The sequence below is a fragment of the Arvicanthis niloticus genome, chromosome 18 (genome assembly GCF_011762505.2).
Source record: "Arvicanthis niloticus isolate mArvNil1 chromosome 18, mArvNil1.pat.X, whole genome shotgun sequence".
In the NCBI taxonomy this organism is placed as follows: Eukaryota; Metazoa; Chordata; class Mammalia; order Rodentia; family Muridae; genus Arvicanthis; species Arvicanthis niloticus.
The window spans coordinates 45,824,511-45,846,997 of NC_047675.1; the positions used below are offsets into that span (position 1 = coordinate 45,824,511).

Genomic DNA, 22,487 nt, shown 5'->3' on the forward strand with positions numbered 1-22,487 from the left:
CTGGTGTCCCACAGTTGACTCTCTCCTGTGAACCACAGCTGATCCAGTCCAGGGGTCCCTTAGGGTTGGACCAGCCACTGGCCCTACTCATCTTAGACATTTAAGAACCTTTATTCTGGGGCTGGAGAGATGGCTCAGTGATTAAGAGCACTGGCTCCTCTTCCAGAGGTCCTGAGTTCAATTCCCAGCAACCACATGGTGGCTCACAACCATCTGTAATGGAATCCGGTGCCCTTTTCTGGTGTGTCTGAAGACAGCGACAGTGGACTCATATGCATAAAATAAATAAATCTTTTTTTAAAAAAAGAACTTTTATTCTGGCTGATGCAGAATTGCCATGAGTTTGAGACGAGCCTGTGCTGCTGTGAGTTCTAGTTCTACCGGAACATATATCAACATATATACCCCCCGCCCCCAAATGTATTATTCTAAGAAGGGATCTGAAGGCTTCCCTAGGCTGCTGGTGATGAAAGGCTACACAGCCTCATGCTAGAACATTCTTAGCTTCTTGGGTTCCCGTGTTTCAAGCAGGGCTGTGTGAGGCGTGGGGGCTGTGCGGGGCATGGTGGGTACTAACTGATTCATGTTTTCTTCTCCAGCAAATACAAACCGTCTAGCTCCTTCACTGTGTCGAAAGTGAAAGGTAAGAGGGCCAGACCCTGAGGGCGCAGAAAGAAAGATGGCGTGGGCTGGGGGTTGCCCAGGAAACTCCCCTTCCTTGGTCCCTTTGCTTTGTAGTTACTGTTTCAGCCTGGGGTACTGTTCCCAGAAAGACTCTGTGAGGGGGAGTCCTAAAGGCCGTTTCTAAGCACATCTGGATTTGAACTTGGCTATAAATGGCTGAGTCAGAGACACAGGGCGTGGCTGCCATCTGAACACCACAGACATGGTCAGTGTTGGGTCTTCTAAACACAAGAAGGCCTTGATGGGTAGAGTCATTGCCCTGGCAGAGATAGATGCCAGGGAGATCTGAAACGGAAGCAGGAACCACTAGGGTCCCTTGGCTTCTCCGTGTGTAGACACAAAATTACACCTGGGGCAGTCAAAGATGGCACAGCAGGGGCATGTTTCAAAAGCGAACATCAGTATTCGAAGGGAGCGCGTGAGAGTCCCGTGGAGAGACCAAGGAAGATGTCTGTGCCCGCAGACACACTGGGCTGTCTGTACTCTGCTGGCCTGTGAGTGTAGGCACAGAACCTGAACAATCTGTCCACAGCCCTGTGAGCTATGGCCTGACACTTTCTCTCTGTCTCCTGTCCTCAGATACAGCCGTGGACTGCCACGCCACAGTCGCCCAGCTGTGCCCCTTCAAGAAGCCAGCCACCCACTGCCCGAGGTAAGAGGGACTGAGACTTTTCTCCTGTGGTGTTGTCTTCTTTTGGGCCTACCTAGGGTCTGGCTCTGTCTATGCCAGGCATGGGCAGAAGGGTCTGTGCTGAGCTGTACCCAAAAGTCAGGTTTTTTATGCTAAGTTGGAGACATCTAATTCCCACCATAAGTCTCCGTATCCCGGATGAGTGGCAGGGTAAGGTCATTACTCAGGAAGCTCCACAGACACCAGAGCCTCAGGGGAGAGAGCTTTGCACATGGAAGCTTCCCTACCCCAGCATTGGGGAACAGAACAGAAAGCAAGCTTGTCCCATTGAGCCTTGACTTACCAGAAAAGGGTCTCCTTGTCCTAGGGACCCAGTTTCTAAAGTTCCCAAAGAGCCCCTTGGAAGGGGACACAGAAATGTCCCCCTTCCTGGACTCAGGAGAAACTGGACACATCTACTTGTTACAAGTTGTTCCCCTGTCAGAGAAGGTGATTTCCAGCCAGAACAAGACTCAGCCACGCTGTAGAGCTGTGTGGTGTGGTGCGTGCCGCCAGCACCCTGAGCTAGACAGCTTTGGGTGAGTATAGTCACCTCTGGTGTCAGGAGAGCTGCTGGCCCAGGAGCCAAGGAGCATGGAGACTGGAGACTGGAGTTTTGGAAAGGGCCATAGGTGAACCCTGACCCTCTGACCCCCACTCCTGCCCCTCCCCACACCCCTGTCGGTACAGAGGGGGGCTCGTAAAGACACTGTTAGGGACATAAGACTGGCTGGAGCATTCAAGGAGATGCCACAACAGTTTAGTGGATTTCTTGAGTGTGACAGAGAAAGAGAAGGAAAGTGGCAGGAAACAGAAATGAGGAAAACCTTGTCAGGGTCCATGTGTTCATGCGGCCTTCCAACCTGACACCCTCCAGGAGCAGGCTTGAGAGTTCTCAGACTCGAGAATTATTTTTTTAAACCCAAGTACACACACACACACACACACACACACACACACAAACACACATACACCACACACATAATACACACCCAACACCACAATGTCACACACATACACATACATTCATACACATACACACCACATATACCACACATACATAAATATACACGTACCCAACAGCACACACATACCACACATACACAAACACACACATACACTCACACTGCACACACACATAATACATACCACACACACATACATACATACCCAACACCCAACACCACACATGCCACACACATACATACACACACACATACACACACACACACACACACACACACACACACACACCACTCTTTCCCTGCCTGCCCCTTACGTTTCTCCTCAAGAGCTGCCTCAGCCCTGCTGATTGGCTTCCTTCCTGCCAAGCATCCTGCCTGTATCTGGGCCAGGTGGCTCTCAGCCGCCATCTTGGCTTTGTGGTCCCTGGGCTCAGCCTGTGGTAAACTGTTCCAGACAGACACAAAGGGCCTTTTCTTAGTCAAAGCTCATGCTTTTCTGCCTGGCATGGGGCTTGCCAGCCACCTGAGGCCCTCCTATTTTTCAGTCTGAGGAGCCCTCTTCAACCCTGGGGCCATCAGTTGGGCTGAGGCCATGGGTTCTATGGTAATCCAACCCTTTCTGCCTCAAGTTATCTGTTCCCTTCTTGGAACATTCTGAGTCACTGAGGTGAGGGCTCCCCACCCTTCCTCTCCACATAGGGAAGTAGCCTTAAAAATTCTATTGATAATGATCTACATTCTGCTCCCAGATCATACCCCATCAACACTCAGGTAAGAAAGGTGCAACCCCACAGTCCAACACGCCTATCCTGGGGCCCTGTTTCTTTGCTTTATTTCTCTGTGACCGTCACTATGGGATTTTTGAGTTCTACATGCACGGTTAGATAAAGACAAGGATGTGTTTACCGAAGCCACCGTGGAGGAGAGTTGCCTCCTTTCCTTCTGTGCTGGCCTTGATCTTGGGCCCTGTGTGTTTGAGGACGTATGATTACATCCAGCCCTGAGCTATGATTCCTTGGTCTCTGTCCCATCTGCATACTAGCAAGATGGCTCAGTGGGTGAAGGCACTTCTTGCCAAGTCTTACAACATGAGTTCGATCCCCAGGACCCATGTGGTGAGATAACTGACTCCTGCGGGTTGTCCTCTGACCTCTACACACAAACCATGGCATGTATAGTTCTCTCTCTCTCTCTCTCTCTCTCTCTCTCTCTCTCTCACACACACACACACACACACACAAGCACATACACTATGATTGTCTCTCATTTCCAGAGTTCACTGTCCAGCACGCTGTGGAGAGGAGCCATCCTATTGGGCCCCTGTGTATGGAACCAACATCTATGCTGACGTGAGTAGCCTAACTTCCTCACTGGCCACCTCAGAAACCCAGTCCCAGGGTGTGGAAGCCATGACCTGAGATCTTATCCCACAGCCTGTGGCTATACTCAGCTAATCAGTTCCCGCTGCCATGGCCCCAGCATCCCGTCCATAGATGGGCCCAATTCCTATCTGTCTGTCTGTCTGTCTGTCTTTGTGTATGGAAGCTCTAGCATGTCTCCTGTTACCTAGATGGTCTTCCCTGGTTTGAAGGTCTTTGCATGTCACAGGTTTAATTTTCTCGGATATTTACTCGCTGACATAGTTAGGGTCTCTGTTGCTGTGATGATCCCTGTGGCTAAAAGCAACTGTGGAGAAAAGGCTTTAATTCAGCTTACAGCTCTCAGGTCATAGACAATCATTGAGGGAAGCCAGGGCAGGGACTCAAGGCAGGAACCTGGAGGCAGGAACCGACTGCACCCTGCTTGCTGGCTGCTCCCTTTGTTTGTTTTCTTATAAAACTCAGGACCACCTGCCCAGGAGCGGTATTAAGTGAGTCTGGGCCCTCCCTAGGGTGAGCTGGGTCCTCTCACATTGATCATTGAATTTAGAAAATGCCCTACGGACTTGCCTTACAGGCCAATCTAATGGAGGCATGCTCTCATTGGAGAGTCTGTCTTCCCGGATAACTCTAGCTTGGGTCAAGTTGATGGAGAACGGGCCAGCTTGGTCACCTTTGTAGACTTTTTACAAGGTTGATCAGTCTGCTACTGTTTCTTTTTGCCTTGTATGCTCTGAGCTATAAGCACATAGAAAACAAAACCCTGTCCCGTAGTCCCTCCTAACCCAGAGGAGAAGGCCCAGTTTTGCTTTGTTGATATTTCAGAGCTCAGCCTGTTCCCTCTAATGTCCAGGGCTTTGGGACACAGTGACCCAGAAGGGGCAAGCCTCTGGCCCCCACTTCCCCATCTAATCGAGGCCTGCCCCGCCCTCTCAGCACACAATTCCTCTGAGTTCTTTTTGTCTTTGTGAGTGGAAATCCCAGAGCCAGCCAGATTTGTCCAGCCCACGGTATCTTCTAGTTCTAAACCCTGCCAGCTGGCGTATCCTGTCTCCAGCTAACTTGCCCCTTACATTTTTCCGGTCCTCTGCAAACGGCTCTCTTCCCTTGCCATCACCATCTTTGTTTCCATTTGCCTTCAATTGTCCCAGATTCTTGTAGGCGTGAAGTCACCGAGTTCCTTAAGGCCAAAGTGGCCTTCATGACTAAACCTTTTTCCTTGTCTTTTTTTTTTTCTTTATGAGGGAAAAAAAAAAGCTGTCTGGAAAGCTGCTTAGCTGAAATTAAGTTCTGAAAGTTAGAGTTTTTATGAAGAAGGAAAAGACGATGTATTCATTGTTGTAGTTCACCTAATAGGAAGCCCTGAGTTCCAGCCTCAGAACTAAGAAAGGAAAAGAAACAGAGAAGACAAAACAAGATAGGCTCCAGACTGTGATTTTTAAAATGTTTTCAGAATAAAAGAATGGACCAAAAACTTTCAACCGGATACAAACCATTTGAAAACTTGACAGTTAGCTGATAAAATACAACTTAAATTTACATGTGCTGGAATGTGCTGTGTGTGGTGGAATAAAACAATTCTTCATGCAAGAGCACAAGAGATAACACATAAAAATGCAGATTTTTTTCATAAGACATGAATACCAAATCTATATGCAACAAATAACATAGCAACTGGACACATAAAGCAAAAATTTAGAAGTCGAAAACAAGGCTGCTCTACTCCTTTCTCTTCCACTTGTGTAATAGCGCTGCCAAGCTTTGTCTCAGTATCTGCTGTATCTCAAGTTTTAGAAAAATACCTTGTTTAGGAATCCTTATCATTTTGCAAAGGGAGAAAATAAGGCCCAGAACAAATACCACTCTGATCCAAATACCACAGCGAACACATGGTGGAGTGAGATGGATTTACTCTCTCCCTTCTTTATGGTTATCTGTACCTGCTTGACAGAAGCAGGAATGCAGGTGAATGAAGCCTTTAATGACCGTATCTCCTTGAGCTTTGAGCCTTGGAAGTGGCAGGGCTTCTGTCTGGGCCTGGCATACAGTAATGGCTCGGTATTTGTTGCACAAAAAGATACTGCAGTTGTTGATGCTAAAAACCCTTCATACGGAAGGTAGGAAGGAAGAAAAGGAAAAAATAGAAAGAGGAGGGAGGAAGGGAGAAAAGGAGAAAGAGAGAGAGAACAAGAGAATGAGAGAATGAGAGAATGAGAGAGAGAGAGAGAGAGAGAGAGAGAGAGAGAGAGAGAGAGAGACAGACAGACAGACAGACAGACAGAGACAGAGAGAGGCCACAGACGGGCAGGAGGACAGAGCAAGAGTGTGCCTCTATCCCTAGGTTCTGCTGGCCTGTGTTTCTAGGTCACCTTGTATTCTGGGAAATGAGGCTGCCTCTTGGAAAATGTCTGTTTAGCTAAGAGATTTATTTTGGGAGTGTAGTCTCCAGACCTTTGAAGGGCCTCCGAGTGCCACGGATACAGCCATTTGCAGAGTGCCTGTCCTGGCTGCAGCTCCCTTTGTGGTGAGCTGCAGGCAGGATTGTCCGGGTGTGGCTCAGACACCAGAGCTGAGGTCAAGAGGCCCGAGCTGGCCCCAGGCAGGGGAATTACCCATGTGGATTTCTTTCCCCACTGAACCTCAGTTTCCTTGCTCATCCTCGGGGTCTCATCTGCTGCTCAAACAAACTCCCATTGTGTGGGCATCAGGATCCCAGAGAGAAACAGTGTTTAGATAGATGAGCCTCCCAGGCTCTCTGCAGCTGTCCTGACCCAGCCAACTGGAGTAGAGCTGCAGAACCTGCATTTAAACACGCCCCCAGGTGGTTTTAGGCTACTGAGGAAGGGGCTTGGAACCCAAGGACAGTCCTTGAGAGTTTGGGGGTCCTGGAGATGGTGACAACAGTTTCAGCAGTTGGTGGCCTTTGTCTATGGCAGTCGCTGTGCAGCAAGTCATGTGCAGCCCTGAACTTTGCTTCGAGAAACACAGCTGCCTTTGCTCTTCACTGTCCCAGGCTGTGGGACCATGGCTCTGCTGTCCTCGAGTGACCCTCAATCTCCCGTCTGCTGAGAGGGATTGATAATGACCAATGACCCCAGTGACCTTGTGGGCTCATGATGTCAGAGTGAGTGACAGGCTGGGCACATCTCCAGTGTCACCTTTGCTGGTGGCATGGCGCATTGAGCAGTGGGTATGGGCTGCCCTGGGTCCCAGAGCTGCCAAATGCCAGGGCTGGCCAGCGAGCCTCTAGGATCATAGGGGTTGTTGCGAAATGGCCCTGAATTAATGTTGAACCAGCAAGAGCGGAGAGTAGACACCCTCTACGTGTGGCAGGAGAGTCAGGGGAAGAATGTGTGTTTGTCTGTCAGTCGTCAGAGATGTGAGCATCACCAGGCGTGAGATGTGAGAATGGCCTGCTATGTATCCAGGAAATGTGGGCGTCATGGTATCTGGAATTCCTCCAGGGAGGGGATGAAGGGCCCAGCCATGGCCTCTCTCGGCTTTGGGAGAAGACTCACCTCCCATGGGGTGAGTGTGCAACCCCAGGAGACTTGACGAATACTAGGAAGCCTTTCCTGGCACTTGCCCCACAGGAAACCGATGCCTTGCTTCTGGAAGTGGCAATCCCTAGACAGGACGAACATATCTGAGAGTTGCCAGTCAGCCAATAAGCCGTTTATGTCCATTCATAGAACGAGCCTCTGAGAAGTGGTTTCTGGGGATTCTGAAACTGAGTGAAGGTTTGGTGTCACCAGTGCCCCTGCCGGTCTTAGGAACAAATGCGGGTCTGTTGCTTCTTAAGCTTCCACAGCGCAGACATCGTTGGGAATTGGGACTTGTGCATCCTTCTTCAAGAGAAGAAAATAAAAAGATGCTTCTCCATAAAGACAGGGTGACTAGGCCACACTGCCATGCTCAGGATTGGAACCAGACCCTGCCAGTCACCAGCCTGACAGGCCTCTGCCCGGGACCATTTGGGAATGAGTATCCTGTTTGCGTCATTTGTTGACTGAAGAAGACAAGATGTGTCCCCAAGGCATTAAAGACCAGGCCTTTGGTTTTTGAGCCTTGAGTGTGGGAACGTTGGAGTGGCTGCTGAGCTTTCCAGCCCTTGGCAGCCATTCTAACTGCCCAGGGGGCAGGACGAATTTTCCTGAGGAGACCATGCAATGCTAGTTTCTCCCTGGATGGAGACAGCACCCATAGACTAAAGGAAGAACTCTATCCAGGTTCAGCCTGGTGAGCCAGTGAGTTATGTATAGCACTGTGGGTGACTTGGGCCACCAAGAAGTCCCACAGTTCGTGTTTAGGCAACTATACCAGTGAAGAGTCCCCTGGAGTGGCTCAGGATTATACAGGAAGAGATCCCACCCAGTCAATTAACTTTAACTCTGGATAACCTCAAGAAGCAGGGGTCTCTAAGGATCCTGAGTGCCCTGTCCCTTATACTGGAATGTCCACCGGCCGGATTACGTGAGGGTCTCATTGTATGATCGAAGCGGCTCTGACCGAAGATGGCCATGGTCAGTCAAACCTGGAGGAAATAGCCACATGCCCTCTCAAATATCATGGTTTTGGAAGACGGATATCAACCAGCCTCAAGCAGGCTCTCCCAGGAGTGCCTCGGTCACAGTTCTGGGAGGCAGCACTCCAGGGCGTGATCATCCAGACACCCACCTCTGGGGACTGTGGGGTACATAGCTTACTCTGCTCTTAAGTGGAGAAAGAGGTGAAGCAACAGAGCCAGTGCCTGGATGGTACTAGTCTCCCAGGCCACCCGCATGCCTTGGCTCTTGGCCTATTCAGTGCCAGCAATGGCCAGAGGAGTCTTATGTGTTCCAGCTCTGAGCCCCTCCCTGTTACAGGACACTGATGTCCATGGGCCACCAGGATAAACCCTGTAATCTGCTGCCCCCACATCCTCAACTTAATCCCATCTGCGAAACCCCTTCTGCCATTCACAGGTCTGGGGATTAGGCTGTGGTCATCTCTGGGGACCATTGTTAGGCTGACCCCACCCGCTCTCACCCTGGCTTCAGTTGGCGTCCACAAATCTCACGTGGCTTTGGCAAACTGACTGACCCCTGCGTGCCCAGCTTGCTGGCCTGAGAAATGGGAACAATGGCCGCTACCCGCTTCGTTGGATCAAGTGGGATAATAGGGCCACAGTTGGGACTGAGATCCGGTCAGGGCCAGGATGTGCTCAGACTGGGCAGGAGATGGGTCCTCCCTACACCAATCGACTTAGCTCCAGTGTGTGCATCTGAGACCTTCAGGAAGCGGGTGAAGACACGCGTGCATCATCTTCGCGAACATACTGCAGCTGGTTTCATGATGCAGCGGAGATGGAGACCATGGTCTGGGGGTGCAGTTCCGAGGCAGGGCACTTGGCTAGTGTGTGCAAGGCTTTGGGTTTCATCTCCAGCACACAGGGAGAAAGGGTAGAATCCACAGTCTAAACCGCAAGGCTGACACCACCAGAGGAGAGCCCCGTGGACATGGCCAGGGGCGTGGCTCTGCAGCTCTCCGCCTTAGATGGACATCAGACACCCCACTCTTGGGCTGGGACCACTCCGGATGGTCCTGCTTCTAGGTGAAAAGTAACAGATGTGTCCTGCCCATCTTCTGTCCCGTGAGCCTCGGACTTGACTCTGAAGCAGCTCACCCGGCACCAGCCTGGTGCACACCAGACAGCTGAGAACATCCACCTGTGTCCACGATGCCCTGAGTCCTTGCATACCAGCCCGCTTTCTCCTCCTGGGACGTGATGTGTTCTCTCCTACCGTGGGGCCTCTGCACAGTCTCCTCCCACTGCCTAGAATGCTCCCCTCCCAGACATCTACATGGGTGCAACTGGAACGTCTCTGTCCCTAGTCTGCCCTTCGCTGCTCTGGAGCAGCCCATTATAGCCAGCCGAGCCACCACCTCATGACGTGGTTTTATTTCCTTCACAGATCTCGCTTATGTGTTTGTATGTTTGTTCCCTCGACTCCATGGAAGCAGGGTCTTCATTAGGTCCCTGCTAAGTCCCCCAGGGTCAGGCACACAGTGTGACCGCTCTGAAAGGTATTTGTGGAGGGAGAGTGGAATTTGGATGAGTGGCAGATTACATTCTCTGAGGGGCATCTGGGAGCTGAGGCTTCATGGGCTGTTTCCTGGGGTCAGCGTGATCGGCAGCACCAGGACCTGGGTCCTGGCTCTGACACACAGCCTCCTGTCCCTGCAGACTTCCAGCATCTGTAAGGCCGCTGTGCACGCAGGCGTCATCGTCGACGAGGTTGGTGGCTACGCAGATGTGATGCCCGTGGACAAAAAGAAGAGCTACGTGGGTTCCCTCAGGAACGGGGTGCAGTCAGAGAGGTAGGGCTGGCCCTCGGGCTCAGCAGCTCCTTACTTTTCAAAGCCGGTTTGTTCATCGTCATCACCGTGTTCTGGTCTAGCCTACAATCCTCTCTCCATTCATCCTTTTGCTTTCCAGGTTTTCCTTTTCTATTTCTGATGCTTGCCTTGTGGAAAATGTAGAAATATTAGATATTCCCAGATCCTAGCGTCTGTCTGCTGTCCCATCACCTGGGAAAACTGCTGTACATTTTTTTTTTTTTTTTTTTTGGCTTATAGGCTTCTACCTCTTATTCCCCATGTGTGCACATGTGTGTGCATGTGTGTATATGTGCACACATGTGCATGCATGCGTGTGTATATGTGTACACATGTGCACACATGCATCTGTGTATATGTGCGTGTACATTTGCACATATGTGCATGCATATGTGTGTCCAAGTATGCATTAGTGTGTGTGTGTGTGTGTGTGTGTGTGTGTGTGTGTATCCATTTATTCCATAAGACATAGCGAACCAGGCTCTAATCCCCCAACAGCTCTGAAAGCTGCACATGCACTATAGAAATGGTCTCTGACAGTATAGTCTTAAAAGGGGAATACAGAACCCTGTGGACTCTCTCAATCTCCACCTGCCTGTGCTTTGGATGGCTGTCACCTCAGCCTGGTGGCTAGTCTTGCTAAGTTGTTTTTATCTCTGTGAAGTGAGCACAGCAGGACCAAGGGACGGTGACACCCACTCCTCTCTGCAGCTGCAGCTGTGTTTGGTATTTTTGCCAGCTTCCCTGACCTCATGGGATGGATGTCAAGTCATTGAGACAGGGCCTGGTGGTGACAAGCAGGAAGTAAGCGCCTTGCTGACAGGTCTGGGGTTGCTCTTATGCAATTACAGGGCTAACTTCCTGCCCCTGCTGTATCTGTTGGCTGCAGTTTGGGGTGGTGTTGGATGCATATGGCTCTGGGCATTTACCACTATCTAGGGCCATTCACACTTTGAGGTCTGAGCCACAGTGATGAGTACCCTTCTTGTGGGACATTGGCACATACCACAGGTGTACTCTCAGATTCCCCAGCTGACCTCTGAGGCCTTAGTATGACTTTCTAGAATGTTTTTCAGGACAGCCTCTGGTCCAGGTCCCTAAGCTATTTGATTCATGTGACCCTATTCTGTGGAAATGAATTGCAAAGACCCATTTCCCCCGTGGTTTCCTCCTGAGGGCACACACTTGAGAGAAGCCCCTGCTCCCTCTACCCTCTAGCCTTGGGTTATAAGGTGTGAGGAATTTCCAGCAGACCTCTATTCTACAGACAGAGTTGAAGGCCTGGCTCACACTGGTACACACTGGCTGCCATAGCCTTTCTTTCTCCATGATTCTGGAGGCTTTTGGCGCTGCTTTCTTGTGTTCTCAGATATCTGAGGTCTGTCTCTCTCCTAGGCTGTGTGATGGGCCTAGTGAATCCTGTAAGTTTCAGGAACTTCCTAAGCCTTGTGAGGCTCATTCCTGCCCCCAGGAGGGAAAGTTGTGATTGGGAATCAATCACAGCAGAGCGGCTCCAACGAAGTGGATGATGGGGTCCAGCAACCCTGGCTGCTCTCTGCAGCTGTTCCAAACCCCGAAAAACAGGTCCTTTTTACAGGATTAGGTGGCTTCAGTTCTAGAGCCATATGAATTGACTTTCAGAGGGGCTTGAAGCCCTCATACACATTCCCTTCTCCTGACTCAGCGAGCTCTTTAGGCCATTCTCACTCCTGCGGCCTCCTCCACACGGGAGGCCCTCACTTTCCCAGGCACTGGATCCATCAAGTAGTGTGAAGCTGGACCTCTGTCCTGTGGTGTGGGCCTGGCCACCTGGTAGGGACAGACAGACGTGAGACCCAGGTCAGAGCAGGTCACTGTTGTCAAAGTACAGGAAGCTTGGGTCCTCCTTGGCCACAAGGCTCCAGCAGAAATGTTTGGGGCATGGCAGACATGTTTGTGCCTTCCTCAGGCATACTTGATGCTCGAAATGGCGTGACTGGGAAGTCTTGGTAGCTTGTCCCAGTGACCTGCAGGAACTGGTTTCAGAGAGAGAGGGTTGGTCTGTTCCCAGGAACTGCTGAGACCCTGGAGGGGCTAGAGATGGTCCCAAGGGTCATTAAGGTATAGGACATTCTGTGGCCAGTCTTTTCTTTTCCAAATAGCACTTTATTTTTAATTAAAATAATATTTATTTATCTTTATAGTTAGTGTGTGTGTGTATACTCATGTTTCATAGCAGCATGTAAAGGTTAGAGGGCAACTGGCAAGAATCAGTTCTCTCCTCCACCATGTGGGTCCCAGGGTTTGGAACTCACATTATCAGTCTTGGCAGCAAGCCCCTTTATCTGCTGAGCCATCCCACTGGCCCCTCTTATTTTCGTCTTGTTCATTTGAGATAGGGTGTCATGTAAAACCAGGATGGCCTCCAACTCACTGTGGCTGAGGATGGCTTTGAACTTCTAATCTCCCTACTTCCCAAGTTTTAGGATTGTTAGGCCCGTGGTACCACTCCTCGATGGGCAAACAGCATTTTAAATCCTCAGTGGAACGGGGTAGTGCCTACACTGGTTGATGTGACAGCTTTGATTTCACAATGGTCTTCTTGGGGAAAGAGGTTTCCTGGAAGTTGTGAAAGGTGGGTGTGAGAAGTGAGTCTCCAGGACAGCCTGTTCTCTCCCAGACTTGTGGCTTACCCTGGCTAAGCAGCATCCTCACAGAGGGCAAGCACCCGGATAGATGTCTGCCAGCCTCGGGCTCTTTCTAAACCAGGGCTATGGGGCATTCCCGGTCACCTTCCCTGAACAGTGAACCGTCAGCAGGGGGTGTGTTCAGACAGGCTTTTGCCTGACTCTGGAATTGTTTAGTCAACAGTATGAGCAACTCTGACCTGGGCTGAGGAAGGGCATGGGTACCAGAGATAATCTCCAGTCTGGGGGTCAACAGACACACACCATGAGTGCCACGGGCCCCAGCAGCTCTCGTAGCCACTGTAAAAAGTGAAGAGATGTTTGCTCACATTTGGTTATAAGCCCAGTGCTTCAGATGTCTCTCAGGAGCCAGTGCTTGGGCAAACCTGGATTTTCAAAAGTAGAAAATGAAGCTCAGACAAAGGGATGCAAATGGGGTCTGCTTGGGGTTGGGTTGGTTTTGGATAGGTTTTTGTTCTTTTTGTTTTCCCTGAGGCGGGACCTCACTATTCATGTTTAAAAGCCCAAGCTGACCCAGAGCTTGTGATCCTCCTGCCTCAGGCTCTTAAGTGTAGACTCTGATAGAATCTATCAGTACCGGGGTGAGACTTGGTCAAGCAGGGTTGCACACACGTATGTGCATAGGGGGAGAGCATGTGTGTGCATAGAGACAGTACCAGCTTTCCCCATCCTTTTCCCTCCCTCCCTTCCTACACTGGTTCGAACCCAGGGTCTCACTGTGCTAGGCCAAGGGTCTCATTCCTGATCCACATCTCCAACGCCTCTTTTTCGCATTTTATTTTTGGGACAGTTTCTCCCTTAGTTTCACAGGCTGAACTTGAATACACTTTGTAGCCCAGATAGGGCTTGAACCAAGAATCGTCCAACCTCAGTCTCCTGAGTAGCTGAGAAGCCAGGCCTCCACACCAGGCCCAACTTCAGTATCTCTTAGCAATGAGAAGGCAACCTCTTCTTTCCAAGACCAGAGTCATGGACTCCTCTGTGTCCCAGGATTCCATGGCTCCCCGAGACCAGCTGCCAACCTGTGTAGGCACAGGTTGCGCTGTTCCAGAAGCAGCTGTCCTCTCTCTCACTCCAGGCTGTTCTGGAAGGTTCCAAATGGCAAGCGCTCTTCCTCTCAGATGCAAGCTCTTCAGGGCTGCCCTGCCTGTCCTGTGGAGGTCTGATTCCAGGGGTCTCTGTGGAGACCCAGGCCAGCTGTGCCCTGGCCTTCAAGAAGGCCTCCCTCCCCCTTCCTCTTTTGGTCATCATAGGATTTGAGAGGCTTTTAAGAGGTAGTGAAAATAGTGTGTGTGTGTCCACGGAGTGTGTGTGTACCATGAAGTGTATGTATGCATATACCGTGAAATGTGTGTATTACAGTGTGTGTGTGTGTGTGTGTCCATGGAGCATGTATTTGTATCCCATGGAGTGTGTGTGTGTGTCACAGAATGTGTTTGTCCATGGAGTATGTGTGTGTACCACAGTGTGTATACCATGGTGTGTGTCTATGTGTCCATGGATGAGCGTGTGTGAGTTTGTGTGTGTGTGGTGTGTATGTGTGTGGGGTGTGTGTGTGTGTTCAGAGGACGGCTGTAGGTAGTCAGTCCTTTCCTTCTCCTTCCACTTTGTTGAGGCAGGGTCCCACTTCTTTCTGCTGAGCAGAGCACTGCAGAAGAGCTGGCCGTGAGCTATCTGAGAATTAGCCGTCTCTGTCTTCCATCTAGCTGTGGGGATCCGGGGAATACAGATGAATTCTGGCACGTTGGCCTCTTATTTGGGTTCCGGGGATCTTCCTCAGCCTATCCAGCTGTACAGCTAGCTCTCTCACCTGCTGAGCCATCTCCTGGGCCCTGATGGTAAAAAACATTTTTTAAAAATGTTTTAGACAGGGTCTCACTGTAATAGCTTTGGCTGGCCTAGAACTCCCTGCACAGATCGAGCTGGCCTCATAATCGGGAATCTGCCCGCCTCTGCCTCCTGGATGCTAGGATTAAAAGGGTATGCCACCATGCCCGGTCCGCACTTGGTTTTGAGGGGGGACTGCACTGGCAGCAGGGGTGAACACTCTGGGATGTTTCGCCATACCGCCTGGGTGGCTCACGGCACTCTCATACCGAGCACCCGCTGCTTGCTTACCGTGATGGCGTCATATCCAGCTGCTTCCTTCCCCATCCATTTTCCTGACCTAAACAGATGAGGAACATCTTCGCGCAATCCCACACGCTCCCAGCAGGTCCCCCAGGTAACTTCCTTTAAGAGAATGGCCATAGCCACCACCATGCCCACCATGCTTCTAGTCTGAGCCCGTCTCCTGTGGAGCCCTTCCCACCAATGGCTTCCCGCTGTGCTAGGAAGAAAAGCCACCTGCCAGTGCCCAGACTCACCTCTCCACCTCACAGTGTCCTCCCCTGGCACAGCTCCACCGTGTTTCCACCTCGTGGTCTTTCCCTGTTTTGGAACATGTGGAGGCCATTTCTACCCCAGGGCCTTTGCACTTGCTGACTTCTGACTCTGAGCCTTCCCAGCTCCCCGTGTACCTGTACCTGACCCTTTCAGATCTAAAGACAAGTGATGTCCCCTGGCAGGCATCCTTCTCCCTCCAGACACTGCCCTCCTCCATACCCGGCCTGCCTGTTTCTTTCCCACGTCATTACTCTGTGTGATTTCCTTGCACATGTCTGTCTGGTGTAAGCTCCTTGGAGGCCAGAGTCCATTTGTTTGCTACCAACCCCCACAACATACTGAACATGGAGACTAGCTTGTACTAGGTCTGCAGTGAACAGTAGCTGACTGATTGACAAACTGTTGCGTCCAGCAAGTTATTTGAAACTAGCTGAGACACTTCGGATGCCTCTTTTTTTTTTTTTTTTTTTTTTAAATCAAATTCTTTAATACCCTTCATGGAATCTGATTATCCCAAGGGCTCAGCCGATGGCTGGGCAGCTAAAGTATGAATGGCAGGCATGGGGGTCCTGAGTTCAGATCCCCGGCACCCACGTAAAGCTGGGCATGACAGTGTGTGTTATAAAGACGGTGGAGAGAGGTCTATCCTGGAGGCTTGCTTGCCACCCAGCCTAGCCAAAGGGCTAAGAAATCCTGTCTCAAAAGTGAAGAGGAACTGAGAGAAATACCTGATATCAACTTGTGGTTCGTGCTCGCCCCCGACTCCCCCATAATTTCATACAAACAACCTCAAAGTGCTTCAGCTATGCTTTCTCCAGACATTTGTGGGGGGTCACGAGCTGACCATAAAGAGCTTTATGGCCCTTTCTGAGAGCCAGGTTTGTGAGAGGCAGGGGTACAGAGAGATTACTTTATGATTTTTCACATCCTACACACCTTCCTCAGACATACACAACGTGTGCCTGACCTGCATCGTAAGCTTAAGTATTGTGGCTTCAGGAAGAGAACAGAGGGACCAGCATTCACACCGACCCCTCTGCTGGGCTCCCTGCTACAAGGTGTGCAGACACTACCCTGAAAGGCTCCGTAGCACCAGGCAAGATATTGGTTGGCCCAGTCAGGATCCTCCAGCCTGGTTGGCAGCCTCAGGCTTCCCTTGCCAGGGTTGTGTGTGCCAGCACCCAGCAGCCCGCCAGAACTCTTTCCAGTTCCCTTTTCCCACGTGGCTTGCTCACGTGTGGGGCAGGAAGGGAACATGTGGCCTTGGGTGGTTCTCCTGGCTATTCAGTGGACAGAGCCCTGGGAACTCTTTAGCCTGAAACCCAAGGGGCAGAAGGCACTTTCTAGAAACCAGCCCAGCTGCTGGGTGAGCCTAGACCTGGGCAGCTGCCCCTCTCCCTCTGCTTGGCCTTGGCAGCCCCTGTGAATATCCCACCATGCCCTGGTCTCACACCTCTGTTCCGCACCATGTCTCTGAGTATATATCTATCTGATACGTTTTTCCAGGGTTCAACCCCGGGGTAACCAAGAACATGAGGCTGCCACGGGGAAGGCAGAAAAACAAGCAGGAATTCCAAGCAGCTGTTCCCACAGGACTGTAGCTCTCTGGGCCGCCCAGGGCCTGGCCAGCTGTCAGGCCCAGGAGTTTGGTCCAATCTGGGTTCTCCTGTTCCCGGCGGAGACCCTGCAGGAAACGGCATGGATAAATTGTGGCCAGGCTGCTCAGGCATCTTCATAAGATGCAGTGTGCATGCTGTAACTGGGGACACGCTTTCCCACTGAGACCAGGACCTCGCAGGTTAACAGGCCACCCTGCACACCTCCTGCAGGAGGTATCAATTAGTGCGATGTTTACGAGAAACGTTTTGGCCGCTGTCAGACTCTCAGATGCACCCAGGCCTTTAATTTAATGTTGTTATTATGATTGTTTTTGTGTGATGCTGAGGATGGAACCCAGAGCCTTGTGCTAAGTAAGCACCTGCCAGTAACTATATTGCCACATCCTCAGGACGAATGCCTTCTTTACCCCTTGAAGACAGAATCCTGATGTTTAACCCATGCTAGCCTGGAATTCACAATCCTTATGCCTCAGCCTCCCAATTGTGCTTCCACATTCGGCTCATTCCCAGACTCTGATCCCATAATTCCCAATCTCAGTGGCTTCAGGTGTCACAAATGGGTGTATGAAGCTTTCAGACAGTGTTGGCCTTGTCTGCCGATGAAATGACTAGAAAGAACTTTGTCTCAGCCTCTAGAGTCCCAGATAAATATAACATAAGCCTAGCAGGGTTTCCTGCAGCTGAGGAAACAGAACATTCTAGCAAGGTATGGTGGCCCATGCTTGCAACCCCAGTACACAGGAGGCTGAGGTAGGAGGATTGCCACAGGTTTGAGGCCAACCTAGGCTACACAGCCAGACCCCCATCTCCAAAAACAAATAAACAAAAATAATACTCCCAAGTTTTGTTATAAAGTGAAAAAAGCAAGAGTCATATCAGCGTGTGTATGCCTGTGCGTGCGTGCGTGCGTGTGTGTGTGCGCGTGCATGCGTGCGTGCGTGTGCGTGCGTGTGTGCGTGCGTGCGTGCGTGTGTGTGTGTGTGTGTGTGTGTGTGTGTGTGTGTGTGTGTGGTGTGTTTGTATCCACATGATGTCTGTGTAGAAGGTAGTTGGTGAGATATGGCAACCCAAGCAATGGAAGCCTTAGGGGAGAGGAGCTCACTGAAGACCGGTGACTGGAAAGGGAAGGTCTCCTCCTTTACAGTTTATACCTGTGCACAGTGTATCTCATGCACCAGCTAGGACTCTGCTTTTCCATTAAATAGCAGAGAGAGAGAGAGAGAGAGAGAGAGAGAGAGAGAGAGAGAGAGTAAGTATATATGTGTGTATTTGTATGTGAGTATATATGTATGTGAGTGTGCCTGTGTGTGTATGAGGGTGTTTGTGAGTATATATTTGTGTTTGTGTGTGTATGAATGTATATGTGTGTGTGTTAGTGTGTGTGTATGTTTGTATGTGAGTATATATATATGTGAGTGTGCCTGTGTATTATGTGTGTATGAAGCTGTTTGAGTGTATATGTGTGTTTGTGTATGTGTATGAGTGTGTATGTGTGTGTTAGTGTGTGAGTGAGTGTATATGTGTGTGTTTGTATATGAGTATATATGTATGTGAGTATGCCTGTGTGTTATGTGTTTGTGTGTATATGAGTGTATATGTGTATGAGTGTATATGTGTGTGAGTATATGTGTATGTGTGAGTGTATATGTGTGTGAGTGTATATGTGTATTTGTGTGTGAGTATATATGTATGTTTGTGTGTGTGAATACATGTGTGTGCTTGCACGTGGGCACATGGGCCTGTGTATGAACTCTTGCAACTCAACATTAAGATAACCCAGCTGGGGACTTTGAAGATGAGACTGGGCTGCAGCTTGGTGGCAGACTGCTTGCCTGGCATGCACGGGGCCTGAGGTTCTGTCCCCACCACCACATTAAAAAGAAAGTGGCCACACCAGGAAATCCATCTGCCTAGCATGCTCCAAGGACTGCTTCTGGGCCAGGAAGAGTCAGTCAGCACACTGAAACAATGGAGAGGCAGATTCAGGCCAGAGTGCCCAGGACACCTGCATAATGGCCATAAGACAACAGATGTCACTGGGGCTTCGGAGCCTACAAAACACTCAATGCATTGTGGGTAGGCACAGATCCAACATGGCCCCTTTTGAAGCTGATTTTGAGGTTTTTAAAGGCAAATGTAATTTGACAGCAATCCACCTCCCAAGTGTGTACCTCTGTGGGTAGACAGCACATGTCTTCCAGAACAGACAAATTCACACAGGCAGAGGTACCAGCCCAAAAGGAGGGGAAGCCAGAAGGATCCCTGTAAACGCTTCCTCATCTCATGGGTGTATATGCTGAGGTGCTGTTGTAGAGGTCAGAGAACATGGCTGAATTTCACAGGACGTTATAGTTCTGTGAAGGTGTTTTTAAAATCTGATTGAGAGCCTGGGAATGTAGTTCAATGGCAGAGCATTTGCCTAGCTAGGCATGCACGAAGCCTGGGTTCAATGACCAGCATGACATAAACTGGGTGTGGTGGCACTTGGGATGGGGAGGCAGCGGGATCAGGAGTTCAGGGACATCCTCATTGATGTAACAAGTTGGAGATCAGCCTAGGCTGCATAAGGCCCTGTCTCAAAAGACCAACAAAGGGCTAGAAGGACTTGACCCCCATCAGAAGAACGTGGTTTTGATTAACCATGTGCCTCTCTGATTCCTGTCTGTCTGTGTTTCTCCCCTGTATGTACCGACAGTAATGATAACCCTGCTTTGGAAAGGATAGTGGACCCATGACAGCAGATTTGGGTAGAACTGGGGTGTGTGTTCCCTTTGTGCCATCCCCTTAAATCATCTGTCAACCAGATGTCTGAGACAGGTGTCAGCAGAAACCCAGAAAGTCACTCCGTAACCTCAGCCTGGGCTCACATGACAGCTTCTTGTCGGTGCGAGTGGGTTCGTCCAGCTGGGTGTGACTTCTGTGGGCTCTGATCTTACCACATTGGTCCTATCAGCCATTCCTCTGCCCACAACTCTTGTAACTTCCTTCTCCCTCTTCTCTTGCAGCCTGAATGCTCCTCAGAACGGAAATGCCTTCCGGATCTTCGCCGTCAGGCAGTGAATTTAGCGACCTGGGGAGAAGGGGGTGTCATCTACTGGGATTCGGGGTCCTGCTTTTTATCTGTATTTTGTCCTTTGGGGTGGGGGGGTTACAGAGAGTCAGGAATCTTCCTTTTGGTGTCTTGGAATGTCCTGGGCCTCCATGGCCTTTGGCGAGGGTGACAGAGCACGTTCCCCTCATGAGCAGTGTGTCGTGGAGTCTCTTGGCTGGACAACCAGTGCCCAGAGTGGCCAGAGTCTTCTAGTCCCCATCCAGTGGCTCACCTCCTCTCAGGAGCTGCTTACGGAGACACTCCTTGCCATGTTTTCTTTGATGGTGGAGGGGGAAAGCTTTTGAATCCTCGAGGATACAGGTTTGAGATGTGTCATGAATGGAGTTCTTGTCTGGATGACAAGAGTTGACAGCCCTATAAGGTTACAGTCTGTCCCACCAACAGAGAAACAGAGTCTGTGTTTGCTGGTCAGACAGATGGGCTACGGGGAGAAGCCCTGGGCAAAACCTGGGCTCTGCCCTGTTGGTATCCATGTCCATGTCCCCAGCCTTCTCGGCAGTCACGTGCTTTTGTGTCCAGCAGAGCTGGTCTATTTAAAGTTGGCAGCACTCCAGAGATTTACCTTGTCTTTGTCCTTGTCTGTGTGGCCTGTTCTCACATGACCTTTGGTCTCATGGAGGACCAATGCCTTCCTCACCGTTCTGTGACCCTGTGGCTTCTGCCCCACCTCAGGCAGCTCTAGGTGTCCTCCTCTGGGGTTTGGCTTTGCAGGAGGCTCCAGGTCTTAGATGTCTGCTCGCTCCTTAGAACAAAGGCTGTCTCACGGCTGCCGTCAGAGTGGCAACTCAACGTCGCGTTCCCCCTGGTTTGGGTGACCTAGTTTTCAGCTGTGTGAGGAATGGGTCCCTGGCACATTCCTCGTGGGGGTTAATGGAGTGGCCTGTGGTTGTAAAACCACCCATGACACACCAGCCACCAGAAAGAGGGGCTGGGACACACAGGAAGAACCCCTCAGTGCTTGCCAGCGTCCCCGGGCTCCAAGAGTGTGGTGAGCCCTGGCTTCCATCACTTAGGATCCTGGTCCAAACCCACTGTAAAATGAAACATGCTTTTGTAAACAGCTTACTCTAGAGAAGGTGGAATCCCACCCCAGTCCTGGGGATGAGGCAAATTTGCCTGGGAGCGCTGACCTCAGGCAGGGTTTCATGCTCCAGCCAAATATTTCTTAGACGCAAAGGGGGGTGGGTAGGAATGGTGGCTTGGTGGTTGACAGCTCTTGTTGCTCTGCCTGAGGACCTGAGCTCAGTTCCCACCTCTCATGGGCTGTTCATACCCACCCATCACTAACTCTAGGACATCTATGGCCTCCACAGGCACCGCACACATCCACATGGGCAAAGTACAACTGGTTCTTTAAAAAACCAAAACCAAAAAAAAACAAAAACAAAAAAAACCAAATCAGAAATGTAAGGGAGTCTGAACAAAGCCCTCCCCCCAGGGAGCCATATGAACCTAGTTGGGTTAAATGTTTATTTGTTTGAGACAGTTTCATTATGTAGTCCAGGCTGGCCTTGACTCATTATGTAGCCCAGGCTGGCCTCCTGAGTGCTAAGATAGCTTTCCCCAGATCCATCCCTTCCGGGGAGTTTACGAAAAGCACACAACCTTGAACCAGCTCTAGCTAGCCGTTCACTGGGCTGTTTCTGCCTCGTGTGTGTGGGTGTGGTGTCTTTGAAGGCATAAACTCTTCCACTCCAGATGTTGGAACACATCTGCTCAGTCTGTGGAAGGGGACTTCTGGTTGCTACCAAACATCTGAGAAACTTCCCCATGCAAGGAGGGCTGTGGGACCCTTCATCCAGCCCGCAGGGCAAGGTCGAGATGGTAAGGAAAACTATACCCCTCCTGTTAGAATGAGCAACCAGTCCCATCTCCAGGGAACTTGCTGTGTGAGTCTGTACTGGGGTCCTCGGTGCTCCCTAGCTGCTCTTCCACCAGGCACAGAGGCCTCACTCAGAGCCTGGCCTAGCAGCCTCCGATCACCTTCATCAATAGTTTGAAACTGGAAACCCTTCACTCTGGAAAGAAAAGAAACAAAACCACAAATGACAAGACCTTACATCAGAGCCTCTCTGACCCCGTGTGTGTCCGTCAGCTCTCCCAAGTTTAAAGTGGCCACGCCCACACCAGCTGCATTCCCCACTCCTGCGTCCTGCGTCCTGGTCCAGTGATAATTTCCATCTGCTTCCGAGCTGTGCCCGGTCTGTTCAGAGGGGTGTGCCGACTCTCCATGATCTGTAGGCTCTCTCGGCCCGCAGTTTACTGTGTGCTTTTTTCTATGAAAAATGATATATTTTACAACTTCCTATGTACAAAAGTTTATTGTAAGTTTTTGTGCTTCGCATGAATAGGGCCACACTGGTTGTTGCTATGGTTTCAATAAAACGGATTTGGTTTCTAACACATCCTGGTAGCACATCTTTTCTTCTTTCTTTCCTAGATACGTCATCTGTGAGCTCGTTAGCCTTGTCCCCACGAGCTCCAAGCAGTTGGGAGGCCCAGGTGGCCTTGTGAGGGACCTCAGGGACATTCCTAGGAAGCATGGTCAAGAGACTAGTGACTTAACGAAGTGTAGGTTCTGTCATGCAAAGCAAGGATGGCTCTGCTT

At 50.5% G+C, this 22,487-nt stretch overlaps 1 protein-coding gene across 1 annotated transcript in view; it reads left to right on the forward strand.

Annotated features, from left to right (window-relative positions):
- Positions 1-22,284, forward strand: part of Crispld2 (cysteine rich secretory protein LCCL domain containing 2) — a 57,971-nt gene extending 35,687 nt beyond the window's left edge. The window contains exons 11-15 of the mRNA XM_034522946.2: positions 600-643; positions 1,264-1,336; positions 3,593-3,668; positions 9,925-10,058; positions 19,773-22,284. Of these exons, the coding sequence (XP_034378837.1) occupies positions 600-643; positions 1,264-1,336; positions 3,593-3,668; positions 9,925-10,058; positions 19,773-19,827 (382 nt within the window). The 3' untranslated portion in view covers positions 19,828-22,284. The remainder of the gene's footprint in view (positions 1-599; positions 644-1,263; positions 1,337-3,592; positions 3,669-9,924; positions 10,059-19,772) is intronic.
- Positions 22,285-22,487: the final 203 nt, after the last annotated feature.